This window comes from Sciurus vulgaris (assembly GCF_902686455.1).
Source record: "Sciurus vulgaris genome assembly, chromosome: 10".
In the NCBI taxonomy this organism is placed as follows: domain Eukaryota; kingdom Metazoa; phylum Chordata; class Mammalia; order Rodentia; family Sciuridae; genus Sciurus; species Sciurus vulgaris.
The window spans coordinates 100,176,165-100,199,970 of record NC_136470.1 but is presented as its reverse complement, the minus strand read 5'-3'; the positions used below and the strand labels follow the sequence as shown (position 1 = coordinate 100,199,970).

Genomic DNA, 23,806 nt, shown 5'->3' with positions numbered 1-23,806 from the left:
TTTTTTTGGTGTTAAGTTTTTTTGAGTTCTTTATATAGCCTGCTCTATCTGAGGTGCATGTGGTGAAGATTTTCTCCTATTCTGTAGGCTCTCCATTTTTGTGCTATCTCAGGCATGTGCAATATGAATGTTACTTGGGACTTGCAAATTCTTAAAATTGGTAATTATAATAAGACCCAAAGAAACATTATATCAAGTGCCTACTCTTGAGTGAAGCTGCCTGGGCTAGGATTCTACCTGTGCTACTTTCTAGCTCTAAGGAAGTTACTACAGGTCCTGGGTCACAGGTTACTCCTTTGGGAAAAAGACAGTAACATTTTCTGTTTCAGCTTCCTGGTGAGGACTAAATGGGACAATACCTGGTTTATAGTGAGCTGTCACTGAAGGTAAGTATGATTGCTTCAGTGTTTAAAACATCATTTCATATTTCATTATCTCATTTGCTCCTTAATAAAACCTCATGAGGTGGAGGTAGGACTTAAACCTACATCTTCAAAATTTAAACACATTTTGCTTCCCTTTATGATTAATCAGCAGCAGCAGCTAACTTGAACCCAGTGGTGCCTGAGAGAGGAATCGCTCTTAGGACTTTGCATTTAACAGCTCTGCTAACGTACACTCATTTTCTCTTTTGGCTTTAAGGTAGCAGGATCTGAAACAGTTATTCATGTCTGCAGACCTGTTGTACAAACCTCAGAGAAAAGACTGATGAGCTATCAACACCAGGATTTAGTCCTCCCATTCCTCACTAAATTTTTGCCTTCCTTCTTCTCCAAATATATATTCAAAAAGAAATTTAAAGTCTTTATCATCAATGCATATTAATTCTGCACACTGCCTTGGATCAATAGAAGATCACAACAAAAACACATATCCAATATTTAATTTTCAAGTTCACATACCATTTATTATCTAATGTATGTGAAGAATGATTTTTGAGCTCTGATTATCTCAGGCAGTCTTAGCATCTCTGGATTGTATTCATTAAGGAACAAGCAGAATATGCTTGTATTTATAACTTTAGGATGCTCCTTGGGTCAGTTTTCTGATTTTCCTTCCCTCTGATTTTCCTTTAGGCTTGTTAAAAATATGTGCCTGCCTCCAGGTGTCATTATACTCCATCTTGACAATCCGCAGCTTGTCAAGGCTGCACAATAGTCTTTTGTATCCATGTCCAAGAGCCCCGGGAACTGCTGAGTGGATCAGGCAACTTGTGAAATATCTGATTGAACTTAGACTCCGTCATACCATCTCCATGAATCAAGCCTCTGTAAATCAAAGCTTTGCTCTGCCAGGGGTCTCTCAACTTTCAATACATTTTGATTTAAGGGATGTTGGTCTGTGATCATCTCATATTTCATGGGATGATAGCTTGTGAGTACAGGGAAGGAACTAAACAAAACAATCAGGAGAAAGTTAAGAGGAACATCAGCAAGAGTGATAAGGGAAAACCCACATAATACATTGTTGTTTTCTGTAAACACAGGTGAAACACCATAATTGGCGCTCTGTTCAATAGTTGATTCAGTGGCCCTCAGGACTGCTTATGCCAGGGATTCTTTTTTTTTTTTTTTTTTTTTTTAAACAATCTCCTTTTAAAAAATATTTCTTTTAGTTGTTGATGGACCTTTATTTTATTCATTTCTTCCTATGTGGTACTGAGAATTGAACTCAGTGCCTCACATATGCAAGGCAAGCACTCTACCACTGAGCCACAATCTCAGCCCCATGCCAGGGATTCTTGGTGGAGATGTTGTAAAGGTGTTTTTGCTTCAAAGAATTCTATAAAGAAAATACTCCCTTTAGTCTCTGTCCATGCTATAGACATTATTTGTGATGCAAGAATTAGAATGTATACTTTTTCTTTCAAACAGGAATGAAAAGCTGATCTGAATCTATTCTTCTTCTGCAGAGTGATATTAAATAATATTTTTGAAAGTTTATTTTTATTATCAAGGAACATAATGCATAATGTTAAGGAAAAGATAATAAAATCACCTATAATTGTTTTCACAAAAGATAACCATTTTTGACAACTTATCATATTTCCTTCTAGGCTTTTATATACACATTTTATAATCCAGTTATAATTATACTATATATATTTTTACTTTTTTTTTCCTCTTAACATTTTAAAATTTTTATACATTTTTAGATTAAGCACAGAATAGATTTTCATAAATCATTTAGTTTATTACCTATGCTGGGAAATTTTGGCTAGGTTCATGTTATCTTTCCTTTTGAAATAACTCTGTGGTAAATATTTTTGAGCTTTTACCTTTTAACACATATTTGATTATTTCTTTAGTATAGTTTCCTAAAAATGGAATTATTTGAGGCTAAAGGTGTAAACATCTTTAGGACTCTGAAAACATGCTGATAAATTGCTACCTGTACAGGTTTTAAACTTATACAATTCTGTTTCATTAGAAACACGTAGGAGGGCTGGAGTTGTGGCCCAGTGGTAGAGCGCTTGTGTGAGGCACTGGGTTCGATCCTCAGCACCACATAAATAAAAAGGCACTGAGTCCATCTATAACTTAAAAAAAAAAAAAAAAATTCAAAACAACAACAAAAAACCATGTAGGAATGCTTGGCAAGACAGATTATTCTACAAAACGAACACACCAGCCTGCAGAGTTGAAGGCTATGTGGTTCTCTTCATAGTCCTGTCCTTGTTTGCCTTTGTGTGTCCCTACTTCATGCATCCCCATGATCCTGCCCACACAGTGCCATCACCCAGTAACCATCGATTCTGTGCATCAGTCTGGGTTCTGGGTATCTTTGGGCTATTTTCAAAAATTGTATCACAGCTTTGCCACCCTTGAAGATATATAAAAGGTACATAACAGTATGAACTCTCAGCTCTGAGTCAAACAGGAAAAAAAAAAAAAAGGAGCCAGCGGTCTTTGTAACTTGCCTTTCCTCCTGCAAAGATCTTGACACTGCTGAATGCTTCTATGGTCATAAAAGCAGTGCCACAGAAAGGCCAGCAATGAGGAGCATTGCAATGAGGAGATGGACAATGTGGTGGTGGTGGTGTCCTAAGCTCTGCCCCAAGCAGTTTCTAAGTAACTTTCTTCCTTGATGCAGAGACCTGCAAATGGGGGATTAGCATTGTGCATTTATTGTAAGGTAATAATGGATTTCTCTTTCTTTCTTTTTTTTTTTTTTTTGTACTGGGGATTGAACCCAGGGGTGATTAACCACATAACCAGTCCTTTCTACTTTGAGACAGGGTCTCACTAAGTTGCTTAGGGCCTCGCTAAGTTGCTGAGGATGATTTCGAATTTGCAATCCTCCTGCGACAGCCTCCCTATTTGATGGGATTATGGGCATGAACCACGATGCCTGGCTGGATTTTTTTTTTTTTTTTTTTTTTTTTTTTTGAGAGAGAGGGAGGGAGAGAGAGAGAGAGAGGGGGAGAGAGAGAGAGAGAGAGAGAGAGAGAGAGAGAGAGAGAGAGAGAGAGAGAGAGAGAGAGAGAGAGAGAGAGAGAGAGAGAGAGAGAGAAAGAAGAGATGAGATACAGAGGGACAGAGAGAAAGCAATTATGTTAATAATGAGGGAAAACTGAACTGTGTTGAAGGGTATGTCATTTATATTATACTACCCTTGCCACTTTTCCATAGGTTTAAAAATTTGAAAATGAAAAGTTGATAAACACAACAAAATGCCTCAAAGAATGATCAAGTGCCTGGAATTAAGGCAGATATGTACTAGAACACATGGATTTTATGTGGTGGTGGGAAACTTCCTTTGGGATTCCTCTTTGGGAGGTGGGAGTTCTGAACTCAAACTTCTTTGTCCGGAAGAATGCCCAGTGGTAGTCTCCCAAACACATTTTATGGGTACAAACAACCATTCTAAGGTGAGCAGTTTGGGGAAAATCTGTTTAGATATTTCAAAAGGCAAGTTGCTCTCAGCATCAGAGATCAGCATAGATCTGCTCTCCATGCAGAGTGCATTAGTAAAAAGATAAAGGGACACAGTGAGTAGCAGAAGACAAAGGAAACTGAGGTTATCAAAGCATTCAGGGCATGGACTAACTGCACAATTAATAATATTGAAATCTGGTTGATCGTCAAGTGTATATCTCTTGCGTTTGACCGAAATGTTGTTGTTTGGGCTTACATTTAATGTCTTTCAAATGTTACAGAATGAAATCTCTTATCTTCATGTCCAAGAAAATGGTGGCAAAAGAGTGTATTTCTTGTCACCACACTTTTATTCATTCATTTTTTAATGATGGGAGATTCCCGGACAAGGTCAAAGGAAGCAATAGCAGCAGTGGTCAAATGGGAAGCTGAGACATTTACCTGAGATGCCCACATTGACCTAGACACCAGTGTTCTTAAAAAGAAAATAGTTTTTCAGTGTTTACAAGAAAGGAGTGAGATGTTGTTCTAATGTGAGTTTAGAAACAAAAGGGAACTCCTTAAAGTTTGCTGTCTTTAACTGAATTCATTAATAAGGTATCTCCAGAGGATGTGCTGGCCCTGGTGGTGGGTTCCCCTTATAGGGTGGGGTAGAAAGAGGCAACTATTTGTTAAAAGTTAGGGCTACGCAAGTGTCCCCAAGGAAATGAGGGTCCTGATTATATTATTTCAAAATTTGTAAATATATTTATATTTTGCATTACTGTGACCACCTAAATCTAACATACATTAAGACCAAGTTACTGGTTGGTTCCTTTAATAATACCATTGTATAAAGAAAGATTCAGCACTGTTTTGTTCCTTTTTTTCTTGTTTATTGTCAGTGTGCTATGAGATCCTATTTATTTTCTCATTATTTAAAAAATCATGTCTTCCTGTTTATTTTACTCTGTGTCTGGTTTCCTCTGACTCTCCCTATTCTCATTCCTCTTGTTGGCATTAGTTGAAGTCTTGAGTGATGGTAGTTGATTCACAACCTTGTCAAATATGTGAATTTGTGTTGCATCACTTCAGGGGCAGGGAAAACACGATATAAAAGACCCAGAGGAAAGAATGGAAGTTTTAATGAGACACCTTAATGATGATATTACCAAACCACATAGGACCATCTCCATAAGGATAGAGGAACTATATTATCAGTTTTATAATTTTAAATTTGCATTTATATCATCTGTTCATATCTGTATGTGTCATGTGAATAATTTGTAGTGAGCACACATGAGTATAGATGTCTGTTACAGGCATTCTTGGGTAGACCTGATATAACTTAGTAAATTTTGAAAGAACAAGGCAGGTAAAAGAGTCAGCAATATTTATTTTATAATCTATTTCGCTAAACAAGACAAATATGAACGAGAGTCAAAGCCAAACTTGCCAAGAACATTTATTGCTGCCAGTTGAGATTAATGAACATAGAATGTCTTTGCCAATGAGCCAAGGGAAGTAGCACCCCATGCCTTGGGGACAGTCAGGCTGGGCAGCTGCCCTGGCCTCCTTCCCTGGGACTTCTGGTGGTGAGACCTGCTCCTTAGTGACTAGCTTTGCTGCACTGTTTGAAGCCGTTTCATTTTGGTTTTTTGCCTTCTAGCAGTTCTCAGTTTTTTGGTTTTTAAGAAACTGTCCTCTAACTGGTATAGAAAATCTTCAATTCGTCCAATCTAGAAGAAATAAACAGATATGAGAAGATTTGTTGTTGTGTTCCTGGGTTTTGTATGCTGATGAAGATGGTGGGGTACTTAAAGTTAAAGGACAAATGCAGGTCCATGTTGAAACAGAACTGGCAGATGGAAACGGTTAGGGCAGATGCCTCCTTGTTTCCATTTAAGATTCCCCGGCCTCGAGAACATGTAGCAGACACATGGCCTTTGCTTTATCACTCAGTCTCCTGTAGTAGCAGTGGAAACGGGAGATCGTTATCACACTGTTTTGAACAGCGAGACCAGGGATCTCAAAAGGAAGTGGTTGGGGAAAAGTTAATTTACAGCAAGTCTTTCTGTACTGCCTTTATCAAAAATAAGAGAGAAAACAAATCCACCCCTTCAAAAGCAGAAACTCTAGCACTTGTAAGGCCATGGCCAAGATGGGAGAAAAATGAATATTCTAATTGTTTTCGGCAAGAACTTTTAAATCAAAAGGAAAATTGGAAAAATGCATTTCCTTTACAAATGCTACACCCCAAGGAATGAGGTAAAATAATGACATCCAAAACAATAGTTGTCGAAAGAAAAAAACCTATTGGTTTTTCTACCCCCCAGATTCTTAATTATTCAGTGGTAGTTGGTTGAATGTATTATACTGTTTGTTTGAAGGAATTATAATATAAAAGTTTATATCTGTGCTGAATTGAGCTCTCATGAGAGTCAGTAGATATAAAAATTCATACTCAACCTCGACTCCAAAGACCTGCATATTATATTCGTCTACCATCTCTCACTAAAGAGCCCATTGTCATAAAGTTAGCCCAAAGCTAGAGCACTTACTACTCAAGATGAAAGCACTTAGAACTTCAATTTTCCAATTTTGAGTTCCACTTTTAAACAGTTTGATTTATCTTTCAGAGTAATATCCAAAAGATAATTCAAATTGTCAAAAAGAGAATAATAAATGGTGGCACTCATCCGTATGTTATGCTTAGGTCTTATATCACACTGGGTTATAGAAACTGTCTGTTGGACTCCTTAAGAAAACAAGATAACTTATTTATGTGAAGAGGATTCTTTTTGAAAGCCTTTAAAAAATGACACCAGGTAAATTTCTCTGAAAGTACATCGTCATTTATGATATCTCGTCATTACAGGAATCATCAAAATAAATTTGGCAGAATATTTTTGGATCCACTCATGAAATCAATACATTATTTGATGTATTCCATACATTTATGCTATCCAGTTTTCACCAAATTAATAAGTGAAAAATTCACACAGAGCACAATCAACACAAACATAACGGATGACACTTTGCCATTACTTGGATAGTTGAGTTGATGACTCACTCATGTCATTTGCACAGAAAATGTATCATTTAAATCAAAGCTCTTTACAATTAGATGTTTGCAATTAGCCCAACTACAATTTGAAATTACAATCCTAATGCAACAACAACAAAAAAGCTTTCTTCAATGAGACAGAAAAATAATTATTTTTAATTATCCATCAAGTGGCTTCTTTCTTTTTTTTTTACATTATTTTCATTAAGAGTAGTCTTGAAACTGAGTTGCCTTTCATTAAAAAAAGGACAAAGAAACACAAAATATATCATTGGAATAAAGGACACTAAAGAATTAAGTCAGGGGGTCTGGAGAACACACTGCATGCACGTTGCACCTGGCCTATGTGGTCTCCCACCTGGTCTCTCTCCATTATGTCCTTTCAATCCACCTCATAATGATACTGAGATGACCACTTAAACATAAAACTCTGATCACATCTTTCCCTTGCTTAAATACTATTAGTGGAATCCTAAACGTTTAACGTGGCCTGTCCAGATCTGGTGAACTGGTTTCATGTGCCTTTGGTTCTGTGTAACCTTGCTCCATTGACTTTAGCCATGTGGTACATCTCTAAGTTATCTGAACACCTTGATCTTCCTTATGCCATATCCTCTGATGGAAGATGTCTATCAGCACCATTATGTATCCTCTGGAGTTCAGATTAAACATCAATGCTGCGGAAAAGTCCTCCTTTATAATCTACTGCAGGGTGGGTATCTCAGTGACATATTCCCATAACAGCTCATTCATCTCTGTACATTGTAATTTTTTTTTCACTTAATTGCTTATGATGATTTCTATCTTTGTCTTACCACCTGGATTTAAACTCCAAAGGCAGGAGCTAGGTCCAAGGTGTCCAGTAGTACCAGAACCTAGGATATGGTTGATCATCAATAATCCTACTCTCTGAAAATAGATTTGAACAGATTCAGAAACCCACGTGTTTTCCTATAATTGGAGTGATGCTTGGTATGGAGCATGTAGGAGGCCCTCCTGTAAACTGCATAGGCTCGGTTTTCATCTCCACGATTCTATTACCTCTAATTAGCTTTGAGACTATTAAGGCAAGGTGTGAATAACATACTTGAAATGGGCAGAGGTAGAAAGGTTCCTGGGTGAAGACTCAGCAGGAGCATTGAGTTGTTTTTAGCTTGACTTATTACAGTCTTGCTCTTTGACTCCAGGAAAGACACTTGACAATTCTGAGCTTCAGTTTTCACCAACATTTGTTTTAAGAGAGGGTTGGCCTGCGTAATGTCTGAGGACACACCCAGTCCTAAAGTCCCAGGACTCGTATTCACGTTAGATCTAAGTCATCCAGTCCTAAAGATGAGCACTTGTATCGTCGAGCCAGAGGTTGCTCCCCTAGATTACACCATTAGGTGAATGACACTGTGTGCAGTGAAGTAAGGCAATTTTAGCTTCTGTACTTACTGACGTGTAGGAGAGCTGCGACGTGTTTTCAGTAAAGCTGGTTCTTTATTTTCTTTTTTTAAGTCAAGAGAAGAAAAATGCTTAAGAGAAAATAGATTCCCATAACTAAGAAGAACAGATTGCAAATGATAGAAATTTCTATAAAGCCCTTAGGAAAATAAAATACAAAGAAATATGTAAGTATGTAAGGGAGGAAATGAGCTGGTTTTTTGAAGCAGAAGCTTTTTGAGACCTCTTTTTGGTACAAAAGCTACCTGCTTAACTGGATCAGAGAGGCTACGTGGTCATCCTGGGTCTAATTTTCCCATTTGCAAAATGGGCAGGTGGCATTTTCTTATGTATGTATGTGCCAATGCAGACTTGGCTAATGGTTATACGGGCATCAGACCAAAGGAGTTTGCAGAGAATCTGGGGCTGTCTGATGACTGAGGGGAACTGAAATTCTCAGCAGGAGGGCAGATTCTGACCTATCGGATGGCTGGTGATTATAATTCATGTTAAACAGGAAGGAAGTTGTCATCAACTAGTTTCTCAGGTCCTTTTAATTTATATTCAAATATTACTGCTACAGATTTGAATATAGTTTAATATGGATTGTGTTGCCCTCTATATTCATACATTAAAATTTTAATTCCCAATACTTTACAACATGATTTCATCTGGAGATAGGGATTTTACCTAGGTAATCAAGTTAGACTGATGTCATTCAAATCCAAAATGACTGGAAACTGCATAAAACTGGGCAATCTGGAGACAGATAAGCACATAGGGAAAGTCCCGTATGAGGATGCAGGCAGAGACGGGGGTGATGCTCCTACAAGCCGACAAGCCACAAAGACTGCCAGCAAACCCCCCAGACCAGGGGAGAGGCATGGGACAGAGTCTTCCTCACAGCCCTCAGAAGGAGCCAACCTTGTGGATGCTTTGATTTTAGGCTCCTAGTCTCCAGGAGTGTGAAACAATAAATTTCTGTCATTTAAGCCACTCAGAGCTTGGCATTTTGCTGTGGTGGTCCTAGTAAATGAATATAACCATTTAAGACAGAGGTAAGAAGAAACTCAAATAAGTTCTGACTTTCTCCTCACACATGACTTTTGATGCTTTCAAAAATTCACCTTTTCTACAGTTCGAAGGTTACTACTTGGTGGGTGCCCCCTACCCAGGCTCAGTGTGGGCCTTGAGAACAAGAGTGGACTCCTGCCAGTAATGGCAGTTGAGAAGTCGTCCAATTCAGACTTCTTCTGAAGTCACACCAAGAAGAAAGATGCTGGCCTTGAATTTGGGGCTTCCTCTTAGATTCCATGTAGTCTGGATCCAAGAAAGAAGATTAAGAATGTGCATATGGGTTTGCTTGCATGTGTTCATGCCTTGGGAATTGGACGCTCAAAAAATTTTTACTTAAAAAATAAGGTTTTAAAAGATTTTTTTTTTTCCTAGAAGAAAGAAGCTTGAGGAATAAATATTAGGTTTCTATGACTATCATGGTGGTTACAGAATAAGAATGTATTTTCAATGATTAGCAGTTTGGATCAAAATCCTCTCTGCAAAACAGACATTTCACTCTACCAGAGTGGATTTCATAACATGAGTTTCTTTGCTCTGTTCCAATTTAATTTCCAGACCAAATGCTTTTAAATATTTATCATCCATAATGGTTTGAATTGTAATTCTTATTAGAATTACAATTGTTTTCAAACAGGCTTGAAATTAATTTCTAAAATAAACTTAATTTCTGAAACAGAGCTGTTTCTACTATAATATGTCAGTTTCCTTTAATTATGGCTGGTATTCAAACAGACAAACCCTTATATTTCTCTTTTATCTTTAGTGGATTTGGTATATTGTTCAGGATTTTAATCGTAAGAGTACAACATGAAAATCTGAGGTACCTACTCTTGAGATGTTATAAAACATGCAAAAATCTCCATGCCAGACTGTATTACAGACTCTTTTTTTTTTTTCCTGTGCTGTACTGAGGATTGAACCTAGGACCTTACAAGTGCTATGCAAACTCTCTAGAAGTGAACTATACTCCCAGTCTTGTATTATCAGCTCTTAAATTACAAACACCATGTGAAGAACAGTAAGAAGACATGATCTGCAAACTAGAACACAGGACTTTACTGGACACTAAATCTGCTATTGCCTTGATCTTGGACTTCCCTATCTCCAGAATTATGAGAAATAAATTTCTGTTGTTTAGAAACCATTTGGCTTATGGTATTTTATTATAGCAGACTGAACAGACTAAGGCACCATGCATAATTTTTTAAAATTCTGTTTTCAACATTATTTAGTGGTATAATTTATCTGAAGGTTTGAGTATATATTACTAAACTTTTCATGTTGGGATATTTGTAGATTCACATGCATCACTAAGAAGCAATAGAGGAAGAAACTTTGTTCTGTTTACTCATTTCCCCTTCATGCAAACATCTGGCAAAACTATAAAAGAATACCACAGACAAGACATGATGTTTATATAGTCAAAACAGAACAGTTCTATCACCACAAAATCACAAAAATCTTTTCATGTTACCTTTTTTTTTTTTTTTTTCCCGGTAGTTTTGGAGATTGAACCCAGGGTCTTGTGCATGTTAGGCAAGCACACTAGCACTGAATTCCATCCCTGGCCCTTTATTTAATTTTGAGACAGGGTCTTGCTAAATTGCTAACGCTGGCCTCAACCTTGCCATCCTTCTGCCTCAGCCTCCCAAGTAGCTTGGATTCTAGGCCTTCACTACCAAACCTGGCTCATATTGCCCATTTATAGCACATCCAGTTTTCTCCTGACCTGCATCTTATTTAACCTTTGGCAGCCACAAATCAGTTCTCACAAATTACCTTCTTATAATGACAAAATTATAGAAATGAAGGTTATTTAAATGGAATCAGATAGTATGTAACTCTATATGTTTCTGGAAATTTATTCAGATTATTGTATCAATAATTTGTTTCTTTTTAATGCTAAGTAATATTACATGGTATGGATGTACCATGTACCATAGTTGGTTAAACTATTCACCCTTTAAAGGATAGCTAGATTATTTAAAGTTTGTGTTACTATGAATAAGTTGATGTGAACATTTGTGTACAGGTTTTTGTGTGAACGTGTCTTCATTTCTCTGGCATAAATGTCCCATGTTCTTGGGTCATGAGGGAATTGCATATTTATTTATTTTTTAAAAGAAACTGCCACATTATTTTGTATGGTACAGCCATATAAAACATGATAGGAGTTTCTGTGGTCACGTAGTTACTCTTACTGTGGTTATACCGTTTTTCATTCCCATTAGCAATGCATGAATTATTCAATTTCTCTACATTCTTATTAACATTTAGTGTTGCCACTATTTTTTATGTTAGCCATTCTGATATATATTATGTATCATACACATATATAAAACATTATTTATATGTTTATATATTATTTATAGTATATATATAAAACATCATCTCATTGTGGTTCTATTTCCCTAATGATTTCCCTAGTGATGTTGAACATCTTTTACTAGAACATTCACAGTGGTGATCTATCTGTTTATATCTTTGCTCATTTTCAAATTGGATTGACTTTATTATACTGTTGAATTAATTAATTAATTAATTAATTGGTATTAGGGATTGAACCCAGGGATGCTTAGAGACAGGGTCTTACTAAGCTCTTTAGGGCTGATCCTCCTGTCTCAGCCTCCAGAGTCACTGGGATTATAGGCATGCACCACCATGCCCAGATACTGTTGGAATTTTGAGAGTTCTTTATACTTTCTATATATTAGTTCTTTGTAAGATACATGGTTTGCATATATTTTCTCTCACTCTATGCTTGTCCTTTTATTCTTTTAAATAGTCTTTCACTGATCAAAAGTTTTTAATTTGGGGGCTGGAGTTGTGGCTCAGTGGTAGAGCACTTGCCTGGCATGTGTGAGGGCCTGAGTTCGATCCTCAGCACCACATATAAATAAATAAATAAATAAATAAGATCCATTGACTACTAAAAATATATTAAAAAAAAGTTTTTAATTTTGATGAAGTCTAATTGATCAATTAGAAAAAGACCCCAAAGATTTTCTCCTGTTTTTCTTCTAAAAGTTTTATAGTTTTACATTTTAAATTTAGGTCTGTGGCCTATTTTGAGTTAATTTCTTTGAGTTAGATCATGGCTCTTGGGGCTTTCGTTTTTTTTTTTTTTTTTTTTTTTTGCTGTGATTGTCCATATGCTCCAGCACCATTTGTTGAGAAAGCTCCTTCCTCCATTGAGTTGCTTTTGCACCTTTATAAAAAAAAAGTCAGTTGAGCATATTTATATAAGTTTATTTCTGGGTTCTCTATTTTGTTCCATTGAGCTATGCTTCTGTCCCTTCACCAATACCACAAAGTCTTGATTACTGAAGCTATATAAAAAGTCTTTAAATTGGGTAGACTGATTCCTCCCACTTCATTCTTTCCCAAAGTGTTTTAGCTAGTCTGTTTCCTTTGCCTTTCTCTATAAATGTTATCATAATCTTGTCTTGTCTCTATGAAACATCTTGTTAGAATTTTAATAGAAATTATGTTAAATCTCTATATCAATTATGAGCGATGGATGTCTATACTATGCTGCATCTTCTAAATCTTCTAATTCTCTCTCTATTGGTTTAGAGCTTCAATTTTTTTCATCACTGTTTTGTGGATTTTGGACATATATGTCCTGCATATGCTTTGTTAGATTCACACCAAAATATTTTATTTTGAAAAATTTTAAATAATTATTCTTTTGAACAATTGTAAATGGTGCTGTATCTTAAGTTTCAGTGTCCATGATCCCTGCTAGTACATAGAAATACAATGAAATCTTGAACTTTTATCTTGTGTCTTGCAACATAGCTAAAGTCACTGAGTCTTTCATATATCGTGTGGGATTTTCGATGGGACAATTATATCATCTGCAAATACAGGCAGTTTTATTTTTTCATTTCTGTTCTTCATTCCTATTATTATTAATTTTTATTGTCTTATTGCAGTGACTAGAATTCCAGCACTATGTTGAATAAGGCTGATGAGAACTGACACCCTTGACTTGATGCTGATCTTAGAGGGAAAACAAACATTCTTATCCTATAAAGGGTAATGTTAGCTGTAGCATTTTTGTAGATACTACTTAACAATTTGAAGAGGTTCCCCCACGTTTCTAATTTTCTGAGCATTTTTATTGTGAATGAGTGTTGAATTTTTTCAAATGCTTTTTCTTTTTTTATATTTATTTTTAAAATTTAATTTGTTCTAATTAGTTATACATGACAGCAGAATGCATTTTGATTCATTGTACACAAATGGAGCACAACTATTCATTTCTCTGGTTGTACATGATGTAGAGTCATACCATTCATGAAATCATACAAGTACCTAGGGTAATGATGTTCATCTCATTCCACCATATTTCCCATTCCCCTACCCCCTTCCCTCCCCTCACTCCCCTCTGCCCAATCCAAAATTCCTCCATTCACCTCCACCCCATTATGGATCAGAATCCACATATCAGAGAAAACATTTGGTCTTTGGTTTTTTTGGGATTGATATATTTCACTTAATAGGATATTCTCCAACTCCATCCTTTTACCTGTAAATGCCATAATTTTATTCTCCTTTAAGTCTGAGTAATATTCCATTGTGTGTATATACCACAGTTTCTTGATCCATTCATCTATTGAAGGGCATCCAGGTTGGTTCTGTAGCTTAGCTATTGTGACTTGAGATGCTATAAATATTGATGTGGCTGCATCACTGTAGTATGCAGACTTTAAGTCTTTTGGGTATTGACTGAGGAGTGAACCACTCCCCATTCTTCAAATGCTTTTTCTACATCAGTTGATATGCTCAGTTGATTTTCTGTCTGTAGCTTATTAATATAGTAGAATACATTGATTTTTAAATACTTGAACATCCTTGCATCTATGGAATAAACCTCAGTTGGTTATAGTGCAAAAAATTATTTTTATATATTGCTGAATCCTAGTTGCTAATATTTTAAGGATTTTTGAATCTATATTCACAATAGTTTGTCTTTTTTTGGTACCCGATTTGGTATCAGAATGATACTAGTTTTATGGTATAAATTGGGAAGGGTTACTTCCTCTTGTAGTCTTTAAAATAAATTGTGTAGATGGTTTGCCAAACTGGTAAAAAAAAGAAATTATGAAGAATTAGGGTTCACACTTTAAATAGTAGTATTATTCAGTGGAACCAGGTAAGCTCAAAGATTTCCTTTTTGTGAGCTTATAATTATAAATAGTTATAGGGTTATTCATATTATTTTATAGTGGATAAGTTATGTTAGTTTGTATTTTTTTAAGGAACTGGTACATTTAATCCAAGTTGTAGTATTTTATAGGTAGAATTGCTTAAAGCATTCATTCCCTTATCCTTTTAGTGTCTACAGTATCTGTAGTGATTTTCCAACTTATTATTGATATTGGTGATCTGTGTCTTCTCCTTTTTCTTCATCAGTCTTGCTAGATGACTTAAACTTTGTTGATCTCTTCAGAGTCAGTTTTTTGTTCTGTTGATTTTCTGTTTTCAATTTTATTGATTTCTGGTCTTTATTATAAGTTTTTTCTGCATGCTTTATATTAATTTTCCTTTTATAGTTCTAGTATTTTTTATATATAGTTTCATGTTTTATTTTCATAATTATCATCCTATTAAAGCAATAATCTGTATTTCTTTAACAACACATACAATATTTTACTCATCAAAGTGCTGGGAAAAATAGGAATAAAGCACAGATTCCATACACAAATACCATACTCTGCATATTCTCATTTTTTGAGGTAGGGCTTCAATTACTGATTTGAGATTTTTCTCTCATAATGCATACATTATGAATTTCTTAGTGCTGTTCTAGCTATGTCCCACACATTTTCATATGTTGTGTTCAGGTATTTTTTTCCATTTTCTTGAGGCTTTCTCTTTTGATCTATGAACTATCCAAGCCTTTGGAAATGTTCCTGTTATCTTTCTGTTCTTGACTTCAAGTTTGTATCCATTGTGGTTGAAGAATACTTTCTTTATGAGTTCAGTTTAAAAAAAAAACTTATTAAGGTTCATTTATGATTTAGGATATAGTCTATTTGTTACATGTTACATGGACATTTGAAAAGAATGTATATTCTGCTGTTTGTGGGTGAATTTTTCTATAAATGTTGGTTAGATGGTGTAGACTGATGGTCCTGTTTGTGGTATAATTGAGTTATTCTGTATCCTTGATGATTTTATATTTTACATTTTTTCTATTAATTGGTGAGAGAGGGGTGTTGAAATCTCCAACTGTTAATGTGGACATGTCTATTAGTCTTTTTAATCCTATCAACTTTTGCCTCATATAATTTCAAGCCCTGTTGTTTGTGCATACACATTTAGAATTGTTATGTCTTTTTGGTGGATTGATCCTTTCATTATTATGGAATATCCCTTCCTTTCTCTGGTAATTTTCTTTGGAGTTCTACTATGTCTGATATCAGTCATTACTTCTTTCCTTTTATTAATGTTTACATGGTATATCCTTTTCTGTCTTTTGATTTGATTATATTTGAAGTGCTATTATATTTGAAGTAAGTTAGTAGATAGCATATTGTTGGGTCATATTTTGAAATCAACTGTGCCAGTCTCTGCTTTTTAATTGTCATATTTAGGCCATTTAAATTTAATGTAATTATTGGTATGTTAGAACTTAGTCTATGATTTTATTTTTTGTTTTACTCTTCCTGTGAATACTTATACAGTTTTTTTAGAATTACACTTTGATATGTCTAGTGTTTTGGATATATCTTTTTGTATTGCTTTTAAAGTAGTTACTCCAGATAATATACTGTGTGTGTGTGTGTTTATCATGGCCTGTTGATATCTTCATTCGTTTGACTGAAGTGCAAAATCAATACTTTCCAAATGTCTCTTCATTCTCCCCAGTTTACAATATTCTTGTCTTAAATATTTCCTCAATATACATTTAGAACCACATTATACAGTTTTTATTTTTGCTTCTATCATCACATACCATGAAGAACAGAAATAAAGTTTATTGTTTATATTCATAGTTTTGCTTGTTGTGTTCTTTAAGCCTTTTTGATACTTTGGGATCTTTCTTTTATTGTCTCTTTTCCACTTAGAGAACTTTCTGTAGACATTAGTTATAGGGTAGGTCTACTGTTGACAAATTCTCTTAGGTTTTCTTATGAGAACATCTTGATTTCTTTTTTATTCCTGAAAGATATCTTCATTGGGTATAACACTCTGGGTTAAAAATTATTTTCTTTCAATACTTCAAAAATATTGAGCCACTTTCCTTTGGCCTTCATATTTTCTTATGAAAAAAAAAAACAAAACACTGTGGTCTGAGTTGTTTTCCTTATTAGGTAGTGCACATCTCTCTCGTTGCTTTTAAGAATTTTTGTCTTTAGTTTTCACAAGTTTGAATCTGACATATTCTGGTATCAATTTCTTTGGATTTTTATTTTTATTTTTTATTTTAACTCAGCCTCTTGAATCTATAGTTTTACATCTTTTGGAAATTTGGAAAGTTTACTTTGCTTCTCTAAGAACCTTTTCAGCCCTGCCCACCACACAAATATGAGACTGGTTGTTGTCCCACAGGTCCCAGAGATTCTCTTCATTTATCTCCTCATCTATTTTCCCCTTATCGTTCATATTTGATAATTTCCATTGTCCTATTCTCATTTCACTGATAATTTCCTCTGTTCCCTTCATTCTGCTGTTGAGTCCATCTAATGAGGTTTTCTGTTTAGTGAGTTTTCAGTTCTAAAATTTTGAATTGTTTCTACTTTATATCTTCTACTTTTGATGTTTTTTTTTGTTTGTTTACATGCTGAGACTATTTTTTCATCTAAGTGTGCTTATGATTGCTCATTTTTATGATGGTTGTTTTACAACATCTCTCAGAAAATTCTAATATCTCTAATATTCCCATCTGGGCATCTATTGATGATCTTCTTCGTTTCACTTGAGCCTTCCTCATTCTTGTTTTGAAGAATGATCTGTGAATGAAATCTGGACATTTTGGGCATTTCGTTTTGAGACTTGAGATCTCATTTCAACTTTCTGGTTAAGCTGTACTTTTCTGACACTGATATGGCAGGGATTCTATCTAGCAGACACAGTGGGAAGCAAAAACATCCTGAATTCCTTTTAACACAATAAGAGGTGGACCTAACTTCACCCTATCTTTGGGCTAGGATCTCTTCAACATATGCACACAGTTGTCTTTTCATCAGTTATCTCATGTTCCTCTAGAGTCTGTTCTTCAACAAAAGGCCATTTTAGTAGAGTGCACATAAGTTTCATACAGTTTTGATACTACTAAGAGATACGGGTTTATTTGTGCTTACAGAATTTGTGTGTGTCTTGTCTTCATCTCCACATGTTCTATTTTAAGAAAGTCATAGAATGACAAATGACCCATACTTTCCCATATAATTGCATATAAAGACACTTTTATTCTTGTCCTTCTCCAAAATACGGAAGCTGTAATGAGTATATTGTAAATGACTGAATAAGCTACAAGTCAATTGCTGTGAACTCTGTATTAATCCCACTTTCAATTCAGAATGGAAGATGTCCTATGGTTCATTTAGCCACGAAGTGGTATAAGCTGTTGTTCTTTTATTTTCAAGAATTATGAAGAATTGCATAACTATAAAAAATATATGCCATAAAATGCTGGGCTACCAAGCGAAGAAGACACTTTTAGTAATTTAAAGGAAGCAACTTGTAGAATGAACTGCAAACTTACTCTTCAGTCTAACGTGCTATCGAGATATATATGTTCTTCTCCTATATGCCCCAATCAATATTACCCTCAACTTTTAAAAGATGCATTCTGAAAAGTCTTTGCAAAGATAAAACACTAACAGATTTGAAATAATATGAGAACTTCCAATTTCTGCTTAGTCATGTCCCTATATTAGCTTTAAATGGGTCAGGCAGGCAAAGAACCCCAAACGTGCAGGAGGTAAATAATGCCTTGTTCCAGGCCCAGCCTCAAGGTCTTCTGTGATGTGATGGTAAAGCTTGGGGTGCAGTTATGGTCGATGTGCACCATAGAACTGTGCTTCCCTTGGAAGCCTGGAGCACCCCAGAATGCTAATGCAGATGACTCACTGAAGAGTGACCTTCAGAGCAACAGTAAGAGCACTGCAGGGATGACTGGGCTTCTGTTTTCTTGAAGTCCTGAAGTTGCAGGAAGGGGAAAAATGATGAATTGTCAAAGCCAAACTAAACATGATGTGTCTACTGAGGGGAGACATAAAAGCAGTATGATTCAGGCAAGAGTTGTGGGTGCTGGGGTTCAGATTTGGTCAGGCAGCTGCTGCAAAGCAGTGTGGGTAAGTGTCCAGATGGGCAGTAGGCTGTGCTCTAGAGAAGGATGGGGGATGCCCACAATAGTCTCTGATGCTTCTATCCCACTCACTGCCACAGAGAAGACGCAGAGCCTGTCTCATTGGCTTCCTTACAGATCTGCGCTTGTGCCACTGACTTTTAGCATTTGCATTTGTTTGGACATAAATATTCCAGATAGTGACTGGGAACACTATTTTTGATTCAAGTCTGACTCAAAACCAAACCCTGGCACTACAAACTTGAGTTCATTTCTTTATTAATTTTACAAAGCTCTTTTTTCTTGTCTTTTAAAGGAGAGATAATGATGTCTCTGTTCTAGGGTTGTTGCAATCATTAAATGTGAAAATGTATTGAAGAGCTTGACACATACTGAGATCAATAATAATCACTGATAACATTCATCATTGTCAATATTAACTTATTTATATGAAGTAAATTTTTCTATAGCTTGTTTCAATTGTGATAGTTACTCAGAAGCAAGCTTCAGACAGGAGGATAGCTTGATTATTTGTTGAGTAACAGAATCTCTTATTAGGTCCATGTGCATGATATCAGATTAGCTCTGTCAGCACTTTGATAAACTCCTGTTTAAAAATGGCTAAGCTCTTGGATACATGCTCCCTAGATGAGGGCCAGGCTAGGATTTGACTCTTGTACAGAAATACTTCTTCCACTGTAGAAATTTCCTGCCAAATCATCAAAGTTTTAAAATACAGTATTTTCAGTGAACAAAGGATATAAAATAAGTGTTCTTAGTTTTGGAGACAAGGCCAAGTACAGGTGGGAAATGGGTGATTGGCAGATGTAGCTGCTGAAAATGTTTAATGACTGCTTTAGCCTGGATCTTGACTGTCCCCTGAGAGACCTCATGAAGACTTAGTCCTCAGCCTGTGGTGCCATTGGAAGGTGACAGAACTTTAAGTAGGGGCCTTGTGAGAAGGAAGTTAAGTCATTGAAAGCATGTCCTTGAAGGACCCCAGCCCTTCACGTCTCTTTCTTTGATTTCTAGCAGCTACGAGGTAAACAGGTCTTCTCTGCTGTTTACTCCCACCAAGGTGTACTGAGCTATCACAGGCTGAAAACAATGGGGTCAAGCTACCATGGAACAAAAGATTTAAACTCAGCCAAAGTAAACCTTTTCCCTTATTGAACTGATTATCTCAGGTATTTTGTCACAATGATGGAAAGCTGACTGACAGAAAAAATGTACTCCAGACTTTCCCCTTCCAGTCAAAGGAAGGGGCGATAGATGAAAGTGATAACTGAAAGTCATCATCTAGAATCGCAGCATTTCACTGTGGTAGGGAGCTGAATGGGACTCAGGCTTTTGACCTTCTCTATTCCTTAGGCTAGAGTTGGTTTTGCTGTGTGTAATACTGAAAGATGGGGTCCTCCTCTTCAGGTCTGCGTGCCCCAAAGGCACAGTCTTTGAAGATTCTGCCAGAGCTTTGTAGAGGCTTCTACTAGAGGGGGCTATCCTGGATACGCTGGCACACCATTTATCCCAAGAATTGCAAAGATTTATCCTGGGAGACTGGCATCTTCTCAGCTCTTTGGACCTTGTCTCCCTTCCTGCTTGCCCTCAAAGTTTTCCTCCCCTCCCCAGCATGGTCAGTAATACGAGCACTTAGGTTTCTCTACTTGAGCTGCATTAGGCCATGGACAGAACTGCTTAGCCGTGCTTGGAGCACACACTGTAAAGGAATTTGGGGATATGCTAATGAGGAAGCCCATAACCAGAAGCTGGAAGATTCACAATCAAATTGCAATAAATCTGCGGAGACTCCTTAAAGAACAAGACACACAGGAAAAGCCTGATTGCCAGAAAAACTGCTTTGCAAATGAGTGGTACGGCTGCTGAATCTTTGAAAAGACAGCAGTACTCTCAGAAGGACTAACCCAGCCACACATTAGTCAGCCCAAATGACTGGCCAATGAATGATAGGGCCGTGTGTGCAGCCTCTCTCTGAAGAGTTTCTAGACGGATTCAGGTTTGAATGGGGATGTGGAAAGTAAATAAAATGTTCCCTTTTGCTTTTCTCTCTTCTTCCTCAACTGACTGCCTGCCCCATTCCCCAAATTTGTATTCTCCCCTGTTTTCTTTGCCTGTGTCAACAGTCCTGAGCAGAACAGAGTGGCTAAGTGACATACGACTCTATCACACTTTCATCTTAAAAAACCAAATTAGTATATCAATGAATGCCATTTCTGTGTGATGACAACAAGCATGATTTATAAGTTAAAGATTTGAGATAAAAAGTAACACAGAAAGGTAAATAATTTTGAAAACATTCACAAGGATGATTTACAGATACCCACTTACACCCTGTCAGTTGGATTCATTGACGCTTGCAATGTGTGTTATCATACTAGATGAAATTTCAGAGTAACATTTCTCTTCATGAAAACTCACAGGCCCGTGATTATACTGTAGAGCATTTCTCTCATTACTTTTAAAATAACAAAGTTTATTTTTCCTCCTTTAGTCTCAAATCAGTGATCCAGAGGCATAGCAGAACAAGACAATACATTTTTACCAGGTTAAATTCTGATCTTCTCAAGACACTTGAGCTCTGTAAATGAAGAACAAGTAATTTTTTCTTCTGATTGCAGAGTGTTGCTTAACTCTTTGATTCTTGGTGGGAAGAAAAGAGAGTGTTCCAACCTAATAGCTGGCACAATTTTCTTTTAAAGACCCCTCTGTATCTTCAGACCTAGTTCCTAAGACTTGAATGGGTATCAGGATTCACTGGTGAGTGACACAAAATTGTTGAATCTGAAAGTGGAATGGGTATCAGCACATTACATTTCTCAGGAGGCTGTGGCTTGCTTGAGGCTGCCTGAGTGGGAGCAGAATTAAAGGTCAAGGATTTGCAGATTTAAGCTTGGTATTCTTTCTGGCTATAAATGCAAAATAAAGAAACAGAGAAGGAGGATCCGATGTGGGTTACAAGGATAAATAAAACCAAATTTCCTTAGTGACTTCTTTGGCTTGGATTGAAAGAACTTTATTTATTTTTAAATATATATATATTTAGTTGTAAATGGACCCAATACCTTTATTTTTTATTTTGTTTATTTTTATGTGGTGCCGAGGATCAAACCCAGGGCCTCATATGTGCTAGGCAAGGGCTCTACCACTGAGCCGAACTTTATTTTGAGAACTGATTATTAAGTGGGCTAGTTCATGGCCAAACTTCACTTTGGCTGGAGGTCACTTTAATTTGCTACTTGGACTCATACTAGAATGTTCAGCTATCATACAATGCTTGTCACTCAGGCTTTTTCAGGCAGCACAAATCTTGGGTTTCTATCAAGAAAAGATTATGCTTCAAAAATCACATTGAGTCTTGGCCCTGAGAGTTACTGGCTGTGTGACTTTAGGCAAACCGCTAAACTTCTCCGTTTAATAAATTATAATTTTAGTGAATTTATAAATGTGAAGCCAATAAGAGACTGTTGTAACATATTAAGAGTTCAGTAAATATTAATGCTTACTGTTTAATTTTAGGTCTGTCTTTAACAGACCCATTCATTCAGAGCTGATAAAAGGTTTAGATCTTCTAGTCCAATATCCTTATTTTACAGATAAGAAAACTGAGGCCCAGAGAAAGGAAGTGGCATCTGATCTGATTTTCTCCTAATCTGATTGTCTCCTAATCTCTGGTTCAGAGTGTTGTTTGTTTTACCCTTTTAGCCTCTTTTAGCCTTTGCCTTTCTTCTGAACAGAAGATGGAATCTGACCACCTTCTCACCTGCCCTGCAACCTGCAGGGTTGAAGGTTCAAACCACCATGAGCACTCTCCTGGATCACTGCACTAACCTTCTGACTAGTTTCCCTGGTTCTATCCTTGCCCCCTTCCATTGATTTCCTACTCTAAACTTGGCCTCTTAGTGTGCTGAGTTTTTGTTTGCTTGTTTTTGCAGCGCATGGTGTCCTCTCACACGTCACCTTACTCCTCTTTCATGACACTCTGGTTACTTGTCCCTCCTTGCTGTTCCTTGCAGGCTTTGGCATACTCAACCAGGGGTTTGCATTTGCTGCTTCTTCTTTTGGAATGATCTTCTCCAGAGAGCTGTGCGATTTCCTCCCTCATTTGGCCCTTCATTTTCCTGTTATGCTTCCTCCCCACTTGGAATTTATTACTTTATCACATATTCTCTATTTCTCTTAGGTACTTTATTGTGTAATTCAAGAGGATAAAAACACCCCAGTGGCACTGCTGTTACGTGACTGGATCCCCAATGTCTCGGATGGGGTCTGATGAAGGAGGGGAACCCAGTAAATTTTTGATGAACCCATGAATGAGCGGTGTGTGATCTGTGGGATATGCAAAAGGGTTTGCTTCCTAGGGCATTTTTGTTATAGAATCAAACAATGCAAATTGTGATATATTTAATTAAATATGGTATGGCATGGGACTTTCCAACATAAGAAAATGTACCTATGTATCCCCCCCTTTTTTTTTTAAACAGAACTTACCTAATTTTGTATCTACATAGCTAAACCAACGTGAGCGCATCTTTCTCAAGCTAATTAGTACAAACGGAATACTCCTCAAAGCCAAACCAAAACAGTCACCACTTTCCTAGAACTCTACAGATAATTCATTTTCATTCTGGTGAATCAGGAAAAAAAATGACAGTTTCATTCCCTCTCTTTCTGGGTTCTTAGGGAAACTTCAAAGAAGACAAAAAATGTAGACAGGAGGTCAGCTCTCATGAATCAGATTTCATCTTGATAGGTTTTTTATAGATCTATAACAAAGTGGAGCCCAGAAAATTGTGTTAGGTAATGGGGATTCTGACAGACCCTTTAACTATGTGGAACTAGGAGCTTCTGCTATAATTCTGCTGCTTCAGATGAAAATTTCAAGTGTTTTCATTAGGTACAACAGCTGTTTCTATTACAGATAACAGATCTCAGAGGTGGTGATGTTGATATCAACTTCTAGTGAGATCAGAACACAGTGTAGCTTGTACAATTAGGTTTTTTTTTTAATTATTTTTTTTCCTGCACACGCAAATTAACTCTGTAGCAGTAAAAGGAAAT

General features: G+C 36.4%; 1 protein-coding gene and 1 long non-coding RNA gene across 2 annotated transcripts in view; both read right to left on the bottom strand.

The window, feature by feature from the left end:
- The window catches only part of LOC306670514, a 1,027,288-nt gene that overhangs the window by 392,380 nt on the left and 611,102 nt on the right, over positions 1-23,806 (bottom strand). The window lies entirely within an intron of this gene.
- SPATA16 (spermatogenesis associated 16) overlaps positions 5,474-23,806 on the bottom strand; it is a gene marked incomplete at its 3' end in the record, with an annotated part of 281,791 nt that continues 263,458 nt past the window's right edge. Inside the window, exon 11 of the mRNA XM_079155144.1 lies at positions 5,474-5,596. Within this exon, the coding sequence (XP_079011270.1) occupies positions 5,474-5,596 (123 nt within the window). The remainder of the gene's footprint in view (positions 5,597-23,806) is intronic.